At 38.3% G+C, this 13,582-nt stretch overlaps 1 protein-coding gene across 2 annotated transcripts in view; it reads right to left on the bottom strand.

The window, feature by feature from the left end:
• TULP4 (TUB like protein 4) overlaps positions 1–13,582 on the bottom strand; it is a 574,485-nt gene that overhangs the window by 20,076 nt on the left and 540,827 nt on the right. For both annotated transcript variants that reach the window (XM_053710846.1, XM_053710845.1), the window contains exons 10-12: positions 8,451–8,595; positions 4,168–4,312; positions 3,007–3,100 (exon numbers count right to left, since the gene is read on the bottom strand). In XM_053710846.1, coding sequence (XP_053566821.1) covers positions 3,007–3,100; positions 4,168–4,312; positions 8,451–8,595 — 384 coding nt within the window. The remainder of the gene's footprint in view (positions 1–3,006; positions 3,101–4,167; positions 4,313–8,450; positions 8,596–13,582) is intronic.

A 13,582-nucleotide genomic window follows, 5' to 3' on the forward strand; every position in this document is an offset into this window, starting at 1 on the left:
GCAAGAAAGGTTAAGGGAATGGGTGGTGAATGGAAGTGAGCTTGTTGCAAACAGAGCAAGAGCAATTCTTACTAAAACCAATAAAGGAGATATAACTCTATAAAAACATTAAAGCATTATTAGGTAATTTATTAGAATACTTAATTTTGTGTATAATTCCCCCTTGATAAAGAGCTAGAAGGTGGCATATATTTGTGGATGTCACCAGAAAATGATTTATAAAACAGGCTACAAACTATGCAAGCCAGAGACAATAAAAAAAATGAGATTTCAAGATTTCCAAAAGCCAATAAAAGCAAAACACCACACATTTTAAAGGAAACCTTAGAAGAAGGCCATTCCTGTAAACATAAGTTTCCTTTAATCTAAAAGAGACTGGAAATTCAGTTGCCTTATGAAAAAGAAGACACTACAATAGTCCTATAAGAATGATTTAAACTATATTGTATTTCTCAATTACACTTTTTAAATAACATAAACCACTATAAAAACTTACAGAATAAAAAAAAGAGCAAATACTTTTTAATATTGTACTATCCATGTGTATGTGTATATATATATATATATATATATATATATATATATATATATATATACACACTAGTCCTAAAGCCCGTTTACACGGGCCATTTTTTGCAGTACAGAGGTCCCACCCCTTGCTCTCTCTCTATCCCCTCTCTTTAGCACTCTCTCCCACTGTCTTTTGCTCTCTTTCTCCCCCTTTCTTTTGCTCCCTCCATCCTCTATTTTGCTCTCTCTCTCTCTACCCTCTCTTTTGCTCTTTCTCTCCACCCTCTCTTTTGCTCTCCCCCCTCTCTTTTGCTCGCTCTCTCCCTCCTCTCTTTTGCTCTCTCTCTCCCCCCTCTCTTTTGCTCTCTCTCTCCCCCCGCTCTTTTGCTCTCTCTCTACCCTCTCTTTGTTCGCTCTCTCTCTCTCTCCACCCTCTCTTTTGCTCTTTCTCTCCACCCTCTCTTTTGCTCTCTCTCTCTCTCCCCCCCTCTCTTTTGCTCTCTCTCCCCCCTCTCTTTTGCTCTCTATCCCCCCGCTCTTTTGCTCTCTCTCTCTCCACCCTCTCTTTTGCTCTCTCTCTCCCACCTCTCTTGCTGTCTCTTCCCCCCCTCTCTTTTGTTCTCTCTCTCCCCCCTCTCTTTTGCTCTCTCTCTCCCCCCACTCTTTTGCTCTCTCTCTCCCCCCTCTATTTTGCTTTCTCTCTCCCTCCTCTCTTTTGCTCTCTCTCCCCCTCTCTTTTGCACTCTCTCTCCCCCTCTCTTTTGCCCTCTCTCTCCCCCTCTCTTTTGCGCTCTCTCTCTCCCCCTCTCTTTTGCGCTCTCTCTCTCCCCCTCTCTTTTGCGCTCTCTCTCTCCCCCCTCTCTTTTGCTCTCTCTCCCCCCCTCTCTTTTGATCTCTCTCCCCCCTCTCTTTTGATCTCTCTCTCTCCTCTCTCTTTTGCTCTCTCTTCCCCCTCTCTTTTGCTCTCTCTCTCCCCTCTCTCCCTCTCTCTCTTGCTCTCCCCCCTCTCTTTTGCTCTCTCTCCCCATCTTTTGCTCTCTCTCCCCCCTCTCTTTTGCTCTCTCCCCCTCTCTTTTGCAGTCTCTATCTCTCCCCCTTTCTTTTGCTCTCTCTCCCCTCCCTCTCTTTTGCTCTCTCTCTCTCTCTCCCTCCCTCTATTTCGCTTTCTCTCTCCCTCTCTCTTTTGCTCTCTCTTCCTCTCTCTTTTGCTCTCTCTCCCCCCTCTCTTTTGCTATCCCCCCCCCCTCTCTTTGGCTCTCTCTCATCCCTCTTTTTGGCTCTCTCTCATCCCTCTTTTTGGCTCTCTCTCATCTCTCTCTTTGGCTCTCTCTCATCCGTCTCGTTGGCTCTCTCCCCCCTCCCTCTCTTTGGCTCTCTCTCACCCACCTCTCTTTTGCTCTCTCTCCCACCTCTATTTTGCTCTCTCTCCCACCTCTCTTTTGCTCTCTCTCCCCCTCTCTTTTGCTCTCTCTCCCCCCTCATTTAATCTCTCTCTCCCCCTCTTTTACCTCTCTCTCCCACCTCTCTTTTGCTCTCTCTCCCCCCTCTCTTTGGCACTCTCTACCCCCTCTCTTTGGCTCTTTCCCCCCTCCCCTCTTTTGAGCGCTCTCCCCCCTCTCTTTGGTTCTCTCCCCTGCCCTCTCTTTGGCTCTCTCCCCCCCTTTCTTTGGCTCTCTCCCCCCCTCTCTTTGGCTCTATCTCCCCCCTCTCTCTCACAGCAGACGGCCAGGCTTTGCCCCATCCCGCCCGGCTCTGCCCTGTTACGCACCCGCCCCGCCAGCCCGCTCCTGTCATGCCCGGCAGGCCCCGCCCCATTCACGGATCAGGTGCCACTGTGCCAGGTCAGTTTGTTGAAGGCCAGGTGTGTTGTCATCGCGCAGTCCCTACTACGCATGACAGCTTTGGACAAACACACTTGGCCTTTTTATTATAGGATACATATATATATATATATATAAATATATATATATATATACACATACATACATACATACATATATATACACATACACACACACATATCCAGTATATACACATACGCACACACATGTAGATCCAGTAATCTCCACAGAACATTTTGCTAGCCGGGTGGCATTATGGAGTAGCTGGGTGTGGGCTGTGTAATATTTTCTAATATATTATTTTCTGCTATCAAAAGCACAAATTATTTGCATAATTTAACATAAATTTATTTAATGCTAATTTTTGCAATAACAATTGAACATTTTTAATATTAGCTAATTTTAGCTTAATATTGGCTAAAATTTCAGCCGGGTGGTTAGTAAAATCAGCCGGAGGTGCACCCACTAAAGAGGTTGTGGGGAGAATACTGAGATCGTAATAGATATAGATTCCACAGTAACTTTTTTAAACACAATCTTTAATTTCTTACATTTTCTACATTTGACTTTTGAGAAAGTCAAGAAGTCATATTAATCATATATAGCTAATATAAAAGCAAATTATGTATAGCATTCAAGTTGTATTGAAACTTACCAGCTCCAAGATTAGCTGGCAGGAAGGTTGCCAAACCTACAATCTTAAATTTAGTTCCCCATATATTGGATGTGACTTGAGCAAGGTAGTTATGCTGCAGAACAAACAAAAACAGAGTAAATACATTTAAAATAGACAAATTTAAAGGGATACTAAACCCACATTTTTTCTTTCATGATTCAGCTAGAGCATGCAATTTTAAGCAAGTTTGTAATTTACTCCTATTATAATTTTTTCTTCATTCTCTTGCTATCCTTATTTGAAAAGCAGGAATGTAAAGCTTAGGATGTAAATGTAGCTACCAATAAGCAAGCGCTATTCAGGGTGCTAAACCAAAAATGGGCCGGCTCCTAAGCTTTACATTCCTGCTTCTCAAATAAAGATAGCAAGAGAACAAAGAAAAATAATAGGAGTAAATTACAAAGTTGCTTAACATTGAACGCTCTATCTGAATCATTAAAGAAAAAAAATATTATCCCTTTAACAAACCGTCAAAATATAGTGTGATGGTAAACAACCAAACATTAATGCTAATAAATAAACTAAGTTGATAACTTTAGTTGATATGGCTAATTCAATAAGGTATTAGAAGTACATTCAAGCTTGTGATCAGGCTCAATAAGAAACAAAAACGATTTGATTTGAAAAGATATTTTCATTGGATAGATCTGTTCAGTCTTAAAGAGTCATTCTAATAAAAAAAAATCTAATTTATTTGTAACTGTAAAACTAGTGACACTGCAAATCTATGTGTTTAACCCCTGTGAAGGTCAGAGGGACTGAGATAAGTATATTAGTAGAAACTACATTTATATCCTTATATAAATATCATGGATTATTTTATACAATAATGTAATCTCTAGTTATTCCATTACTAAATATCGCTTAGATTACAAGTGTTGCACTAACAGTAGCCCAAGTGCGGTATGGTTTTTGTTTGGTCTCCCGGGAGCGTTTTCAGCCTCGCTAGAATCACCAATCCTTATGTTAATAAATAATATTTAATAACATAAGGACTGGTGAGGCTAGCAAGGCTGAAAATGCCAGCGGAAGCCTAACCAAAATCATACTGCACTTGCGCTACAGTAAGCACAACACTTGTAATCTAGTTTTATGTTTGCTATATGTCTCCACAGTCTGTGTATACTGAGAGAATCTCACCTGAGTGATGTCTTCTAAGGGAAACTCTCTTCGAGTTAAGCTAGGAGAACCAATTGAAGGCTTCCTAATAGGTAATCGGGGGGATCTTGTAATCTCTTGAGCAGCTCGAGACAACTTGGGTGATTTTCTTGCTTCAATGTTAATTCTAATTTTAAAATAAAACAACTGTTATAACCAGAGAGTCATAAGGATGTCATTATGTGTAAAAAGATAATGTGCACCTCCTAGTTGACCACTCAAAGCAATTTTGTTGTCTTGAAGCCATCAATGAATGATGGATAAATTATGTAAAAAAAATTGTACAAATGGGTATCTCTTCCAAATGCTTTTTTATTATAACATATAATAAACAACCATGGGCTTGTACTTAATTATCTTGGGGTAACAGTTCAAACACAAATTACCCACTTTGGGGAAGTGAGAATAGACTTAGGCTAGACATCCAAATACTACAACTATTATAAAAAGGCTTATGATCTTCAATTTGTCAAGGTTTTTTTTTTCTTTGTATTCTACAATGTGCCAGAACTGGATCTAATTCCATATCCTTAATTATATTTATACAGAATCAACTTATTTTGTAGTGCTATAGAAGATGATGAAGATAAGACAAATGTTAAGTAATCATAACAAGCTGATGGCCTTGCCCTAGTAAAAGTGTACGTACAATGATGGTGAGTGGAGCTGTAAAGACAAGGCATAAGGATTATGCTCCCTGGATAGCATTGTAAATACATAGCATAGGATAGGATTACATGCAAGCCAATAACATTCAGCACAAAAATACACAGGAAGTAAAAGCATGTTCTTTATATATATACTGTATATATATATATATATATATATATATATATATAAAAAAAGAAGAAGGTCGGATCTCTCTTCAAGTGATAAAACAAAACAGCTTTATTAATACATGCTAAAATTCCAGAGCCACCAGCACAAAAACACAGGGAACAGCTGGTCTAACTAGTGTCAACATCTTTCTGTAATCATAGACCTGCTGGGTACTTGAAAAGTGGAGTCTTAAAAATACACCCTTACACAGTCATTGGTTAAGAGGAGAGCTACAGAGTTCTCCCATTTTAACCCCTAACATTACTGAGATATTTAAACAAAACCTATTTACATGAAGGGAAGCCCAGGAGGTATAATATTCATTAACATATTATTGTATGCAATCAGAATGGGTTATATTATTAGTTAGAGTGCCATCAAGAATCAAAATATTCTATATAAATAGCATAGGTTAATAAGAAAAAAGAAAAATGTTGATGATAAATATGAATATAGATAACAACCTTCATGAATTTATAATCATAAAGATAAAAAGTGAGTTAATTATAGTGTTACCAATATTATTACAACAAGTAGCAGTCAGTAGTCGATAACAGCAAGATATATCAGCGAAATATATAACCTTATTTTGCTTTAAATGGACAAACACGTGTACTATTCTGAACATCAAGTACCACAGTACTAACACAGTAATAATAAAAATTGATTACTTGCACAGTATAATATAATAATACACTGATATATGTATCTATCTACAACATGGAAGACACATAGGTTATCCTTTATGATTATTATTATTTACATACCTATTTAGATATAGTAAATTCTATAAAGGAAGTAATTGTCAAAGGATATCATGTGTGTGATATAGTACAACCAAACATGAGATAAATATTGGAACTCTTCTGAAAAAAAATATTATAACAAATAGATTTATACAATCTTAACCCTAAAATATAGGAGTACCAAAATAAATGTACAAGTATATAGGTGAATAGTGGCACCATTACTCGTGTGGTCAGTGGCACAGTGTATTAACACCAGTGATTAATTAGGTCAAACTCAGAATTGAAGCCATTTGGGACCTGGGTGCCCAACTTAAATATCCAGAAGGCCTCCTGACGTGCTAAAACAGCACTCTTATCGCCTCCTCTTGGTGGTCGCCCAATGGCTTCAATAGCACACCATTTAAATGCCCTGACATCACCACTGTGCCTATTGAGAAAATGTCTAGAAAGCTCAGTACAGGGTTTGTTATTTTTGATGTAACCTAAATGTTCTCTAATTCTTGTGCGTACATCCCTTGTAGTCATACCTATATATTGGCGACAGTGTTCTATACATTCAACAAGATATACTACATATGATGTAGAGCACTTAATACAGCCTTTGGTTTCATAGTTACTCTCGGTAGTACAGGAATAGAAACTCCTTCCTTCTATGAGGTAATCACATGCCTTGCACCTCACCTAGACACTCCACATTTATATGTGCCATTAACACTAAACCAGGTGGTGGCTCTCTGTTTACGTGGTAGTTGGCTAGGAGAAAGGATGTTAACTAGAGTTTTATTCCTGGAATAAACACATTTAAAACCTTGTTCTACAGTTGATTTAAGCAATTTATCTCAATATAGGATTTGAAAATACTTTTTCAAGATATCACAAATATAATAAAAATCAGACGAGTATTGTTTAATGAAAAGAGTTCTATTGTCTGTACTTGTACGGGGTTTTTGTAATAATGTGTCAGTTCTTGGTATTCTGGCTATTTCTCTAGACACATTTCTCACGGGGGATACCCTCTCTCTTTTAATCTCTCTCCGATGACATGACTTTCTTCAAGGAAGTCTGTTTCCCTACTGCATATCCTCTTTGCTCGTAGCAATTGTCCCTTGACAATGCCTTTGTATACATGTTGAGGATGTGCACTGTTCTTGTGCAATAGAATATTACCAGATATCGGTTTACGATACAGCTTAGTAATGATATTCCCAGACACAGGATCACCTATAAGAGTAATGTCCAGAAAGTTGGTTTCTGATTTTTGCCATTCATGGGTGAAATTCACCCCATTATTACTCTCATTAAGATAATTAATGAACATCTTGGCAGTTGTTTCACCAGAGGACCATACTACAGTATAAGCAAATCATCTATAAACCGTTTATAGAATTGAATGCAGGGAATATAGGGATTGCTATCTGCATAGACAAAGTTAACTTCAAGCTACCACATAAAAATATTTGCATATGAGGGGGCAAACTTTGCCCGCATGGCTGTTCCTTGTCTCTGCAAATAGTAAGCCCCCTCAAAAAAGAAATAATTGTGTTTTAGCAAAAAGATAGTCACTCTTATCACATATTCCATGGTTTGTTTATCCATATTGCAACAAGATTCCAAAAAATATTTGACTGCTGTGATGCCAGTCATGTGGTATGCTAGAATATAGCGATACCACATCTATAGTAAGCCAGTTACTGTCAGCTGACCAAGTGACATCCTGGATAAGTTGGAATATGTGTGTAGTGTCTTTGATATGACTGGGTAGTGAAAATACAATTGGTTGGAGAATGGCATCCAACCATTCAGACAAAGGCTCAAAAAGTGAGCCTATGCCTGAAACAATTGGTCGTCCCTTTACTTCTTGGATGCTTTTATGCACTTTGGTGTGTACTTTTAAGACTGCACTTTCCAAGTACCCAGCAGGTCTATGATTACGGCAAGACGCCGAAACTAGTTAGACCAGCTGTTCCCTGTGTTTTTGTGCTGGTGGCTCTGGAATTTTACCATGTATTAATAAAGCTGTTTTGTTTTATCACTTGAAGAGAGATCCGACCTTCTTCTTTTTTGATTTATTTGCTATTGGACTAAAAGGAGTCCTTTCTCTGGGATCTCATTTACCTCACCTGGTGCATTTAGTAGCCTACTACAATGAGTGCTGCCTATGTCAGATGTCGTATGGAGTAGATAACCTACAGAGCAAGTAGCGAGAGCGGATTGGAGCTTAACTCTCCTCCCCCCCCCCCCCACCTGACCGGTGACGTCACATACCAAGCTCGGATATGGAGACCGGCATTGGAAGTAACCGCAAGGAGCCAAGGTTCACTGAGTGTATAATTCCACACCGGAGCTGTGGTTCACGTATTATACTTGGATTCCTGGATGGCACGGTTCCAGCTTTAGCGGTCTAGTGAGTGTTGGAGAGTTCGGCCTGAGTGGGGTAAGAGTGTGCAGGATACAGGACTGCTTTATGTTTTTAGGTTTTCTGCCTAACTGCTCACCTTTTGTGGACACTGTTTGAAAATTGGCAGCCATACTCTAGTGACTTTCATACTTATATTGGCTATACTTGTTTATGCACCAGGGTTTTGCATTACCTTTAGTGAGTGACTTTTCCAGGAAACCCTACTTTATTTTATATATATATATATGCTTTACTTATAAACAAAAATAGAGAGCAAAAAAAGGAGAATAACAAATGACCTGGGAAGTTTTGGAGATTTGCTAGCTCTTGTAATCTTTGGAGACTTCTTGGCTGCCCAGTCATCACTAAGTTCAATATCGCTGGAATCTGAGCAATTGCAGCTGTCGATCACAGAGGAAATTAATCCATTTCCATAGATTTCATCTAGCACAAAAAACACAACAAATCAGCTATCAAAAGTAAATTAGACACATAATTTCAACAAAGTTAATATGAAGAATGTAAGTGCTTAAATGGAAACCCATTTTTTCTTTCATGATTCAGATAGAGCATCCAATATAAAACAACTTTCTAATTTACTCCTATTATTATTTTTTCTTCATTCTCTTGCTATCTTCATTTGAAAAGCAAGAATGTAAGTTTAGAAGCCGGCCCATTTTTGGTTCACAACCTGGGTTGTCCTTGCTGATTGGACAGCACCAACAAACAAGTGCTGTCCATGGTCCTGAAACAAAATGTAGCTGTCTCCTAAGCTTAAATGCCTTCTTTTTCAAATAAAGATAACTAGAGAACGAAGAAAAATGTATAATATGCGTAAATTAGAAAGTTGCTTAAAATTGCTGCTCTATCTGAATCATGAAAGAAAAAAAATGGGTTTAGTGTTCCTTTAAAGCAATATTATTCAATGTGGGTGAATTTGGTTTAAACCCAAGTACCATATCAAGTTATTGCACTAGACTCCTGAAGTATATTGCAAAGGTAAATCGTTTGAAAACTACATCAGGTAACAACACTTTGTTTTTGCCAAATCATGTATAGATGTTGCCCAATGTGGAACACTTTGTATAAAAAGAAATGACAAGGAACACTGGCACCCAACTTCATAAACCATTGTCTGTCTGTCATAGTTGCGTTAACCCGGTGGCATATGGTCCCTTCTAAATTACACAAAAAACTTTCCTGACCACTCCCCACTGTTATGGAGAACTTGCAAGTAACTGGTGGGCCTGCCCTATTATTAGGCTTCTTTGGACAAAAGCAGCAGAACTATGTGAGCATATAGGACTCCCAGATATACTGCATCCTAGTACTGCACTTATTCACTTAGGGACTAAAAAGAACACCAAAGCCAAACAATGTCTTCTAGTGCTGTCCTATTATCTGTGAAGAGGTTGCCAACGATGGAGGGGTGTGCTAGAATATATTAATTATATCAAAGCTATGGCAGAATATAGTCTCTCAAAAGATTGCCTTATTCTGGATAATATGGGAACCATGGGAGGCTCTAACGTCTCATGGGTCTAGAAGCACTGAGGGATAATCTCTTAAATCATTATATGTTTGGAAGGGATTTGTGGTCGAGTCTCCTCATTACTTTCCTACTTTTTTTCGATTTCCTCATTGAGAGGTAAACCAATTATGATCAGGCAACTATGTATTAGACTAGATAGGCTAGGCTTAATGATAGTTTTGACATATTGTATGTTTATTACTTCACGTAAATGCTTTGGGGGGTCGAAATTATCTGCCTGATGTTCTACAATGATCTCATACCTGAAATGTTTTTCTTTGAAGTTACTCATATTGTATTTTGTGAATAATTTCAAAATTATTTTACTTTTTCTCTTTTTTATTGTGTTCATATTTAATTTTGTTAAGCCCATGTGGCATTTTCCTTTTTATCAAAGTTGTCCATTATAAATGTGTAACAACGTGAAAAAGGGAGTAGAAACCTAAAATACAGGTTACTAAAAGTCTAGGCAAAAAAGAGCACAACTGTATGCAATAAAAGAGGAGACAAAAGGCGAATTCTTGAAATACAAATTAGTTTAATAAAACTACGCTGTATGAATTCATACATCCAAACATACAAGTCACATACATACAGGGGATATCAAGGATGCATAAAAATGACAGATGGGCCGTGAAGGAGACTGGTGCACCAGTATACAAAAATAGGCAAATGTTCATCACATTAATGCATGTATAGATTGCATATATTTGTAATCCAAAAGTGTAGTGCGTGTCCCCAGAGATACACGGACCAGGTGAATACAGTCTTAAACCCTTCGTGTCTAAATGCAAGTAATAGCGTGAGGTCGTCAGGAGTCGAGGGGAGCTTAACCTCGCCGCGTCTTTTTCACAGGCATATATATAGTGCAGATAAATAACAGTTCATTTGAATACCTGTCTTTTTCACGCGGTTGCTCTACCCTTAACCGTAGCTCCTGAGACGCTGAATCTTCTGGATTAGACAAGGGGTAGACCACAGTCAGGCAAAAGGTCCCCTGAACGAGTGCTGCAAACCGACGAGTCTTAGAGCTCGTTTCACTCCTTTCAATACAGCAGCATGGAGCTTCTTCCGGGTGCTGACGTCACGTCAGTAGCTGTGCTGATTTATAGGAATTTGGCCGCAAAGGGAATTGTTGCCATTAGCAGAGAGATCTGTCACTCAAGACGGCTTTGATACTTATCGCAACACTTTACTTTCTTGTAGATCAGAACAGCAAGGGGTTATTTACAGGGATACATTTGTGATTAAACACTCATACATTCATACTTCCATTCGATACATTAGAAAAGTTTGTTATTCATCTAATCTATTATTTTACTGATATATGTATGTATGTTTGGGTTGCATGATAGGGATTATATTTTTTAGTATTACAATTACGCCATTATATTCAATTTATAATTTTGATACTACCATAGACCATATAATTACACACAGAGATATGTGCATACATCCGCTGAGGATTAACCTAAAAATGAAGCGAACTCTAATTTTTCATTGAGGCCATGAGGTGCTAAGGTGTTGAGTTTGTATATCCATTTTGTTTCTTTGCGTAGTAGGATATTATCAATATCCCCGCCACGCATGCTAAGTTTTACAGATTCAATTCCAATGAAATACAAATCATCAGTTTTTGATTCATGAAATTGCGCGTAGTGCCTTGCCACAGGGCTGTCAATATTGCAGTCTTTAATATCGTCCCTGTGTTCAGAAATTCGAGAACGAAGTTCTCTAAAAGTTTTACCAACGTAAAAACTTTTACAGGAGCAATAAAGTAAATATATAACTCCTTTTGTGGAGCAATTAATAAAAGAGTTGATTTTATATATATGCCCTGTAATTGTAATACTAAAAAATATAATCCCTATCATGCAACCCAAACATACATACATATATCAGTAAAATAATAGATTAGATGAATAACAAACTTTTCTAATGTATCGAATGGAAGTATGAATGTATGAGTGTTTAATCACAAATGTATCCCTGTAAATAACCCCTTGCTGTTCTGATCTACAAGAAAGTAAAGTGTTGTGATAAGTATCAAAGCCGTCTTGAGTGACAGATCTCTCTGCTAATGGCAACAATTCCCTTTGCGGCCAAATTCCTATAAATCAGCACAGCTACTGACGTGACGTCAGCACCCGGAAGAAGCTCCATGCTGCTGTATTGAAAGGAGTGAAACGAGCTCTAAGACTCGTCGGTTTGCAGCACTCGTTCAGAGGACCTTTTGCCTGACTGTGGTCTACCCCTTGTCTAATCCAGAAGATTCAGCGTCTCAGGAGCTACGGTTAAGGGTAGAGCAACCGCGTGAAAAAGACAGGTATTCAAATGAACTGTTATTTATCTGCACTATATATATGCCTGTGAAAAAGACGCGGCGAGGTTAAGCTCCCTTCGACTCCTGACGACCTCACGCTATTACTTGCATTTAGACACGAAGGGTTTAAGACTGTATTCACCTGGTCCGTGTATCTCTGGGGACACGCACTACACTTTTGGATTACAAATATATGCAATCTATACATGCATTAATGTGATGAACATTTGCCTATTTTTGTATACTGGTGCACCAGTCTCCTTCACAGCCCATCTGTCATTTTTATGCATCCTTGATATCCCCTGTATGTATGTGACTTGTATGTTTGGATGTATGAATTCATATAGCGTAGTTTTATTAAACTAATTTGTATTTCAAGAATTCGCCTTTTGTCTCCTCTTTTATTGCATACAGTTGTGCTCTTTTTTGCCTAGACTTTTAGTAACCTGTATTTTAGGTTTCTACTCCCTTTTTCACGTTGTTACACATTTACCATTCTAGGATGCACCTGTATATTTTGATTGATTAATTAAGAGTGCTACTTACCCTATTTATGTTGTGTCCATTATAAATGTTCCATTTGTCCCTGGGTCACTTGTAGATGTTATCTTACTAACTGCGCTATTTCATTCTCTCCCCCCCCCCCCCCACAAATTATGTTTTTCTTTGTCCTTTACATTATCCTCCTACACATTTGGCTCTGGCCAATATTTGCATAATATCCCTTACATTTGTGCATCCACCATAAATCTATTTTGTTTACTTAATGTCACCCTTGAGTTGTTACTTACGGCTGCCTTTTCCCATTTCCTACCATTATCCCTTTCACTAGATCTTATGGTCTCACAATAGTGCGTCTGCAAAAACAGACAGATTTACTGATGACTCATCTAGCCAGTTTCCTTAGTCTTAACAGCCTAGATAGCCTATGAATTTTTGATGATGTAGTCACGTCTGCAAGATAATGATATTAATTTTTCCATGTAATGTTAAGACCTTGTAGAGTAGCTTTTGTTCATGAATGCTGAAGCCATACAAATTGTGTTTTCATATAAACACGTATAAAAAAACTAAGCAAACACAAAAATGTGTTTATTATGATAAAGAATGATTAGATGCTTGCAACCTGTGCTCTAATATCTGAATGCTTTGCGAAGGTTACCATTTTTTGATGGGAATGCGATTATATGAAGGTAGCAAAAAAGCTATCAAACACGGGGGGGTGGGGGTGATTTTTAAAGCAACACGAAAACAGAATTTATGTTTACCTGATAAATTACTTTCTCCAACGGTGTGTCCGGTCCACGGCGTCATCCTTACTTGTGGGATATTCTCTTCCCCAACAGGAAATGGCAAAGAGCCCAGCAAAGCTGGTCACATGATCCCTCCTAGGCTCCGCCTTCCCCAGTCATTCGACCGACGTAAAGGAGGAATATTTGCATAGGAGAAACCATATGATACCGTGGTGACTGTAGTTAAAGAAAATAAATTATCAGACCTGATTAAAAAACCAGGGCGGGCCGTGGACCGGACACACCGTTGGAGAAAGTAATTTATCAGGTAAACATAAATTCTGT

This window comes from Bombina bombina, chromosome 4 (genome assembly GCF_027579735.1).
Source record: "Bombina bombina isolate aBomBom1 chromosome 4, aBomBom1.pri, whole genome shotgun sequence".
NCBI lineage: Eukaryota > Metazoa > Chordata > Amphibia > Anura > Bombinatoridae > Bombina > Bombina bombina.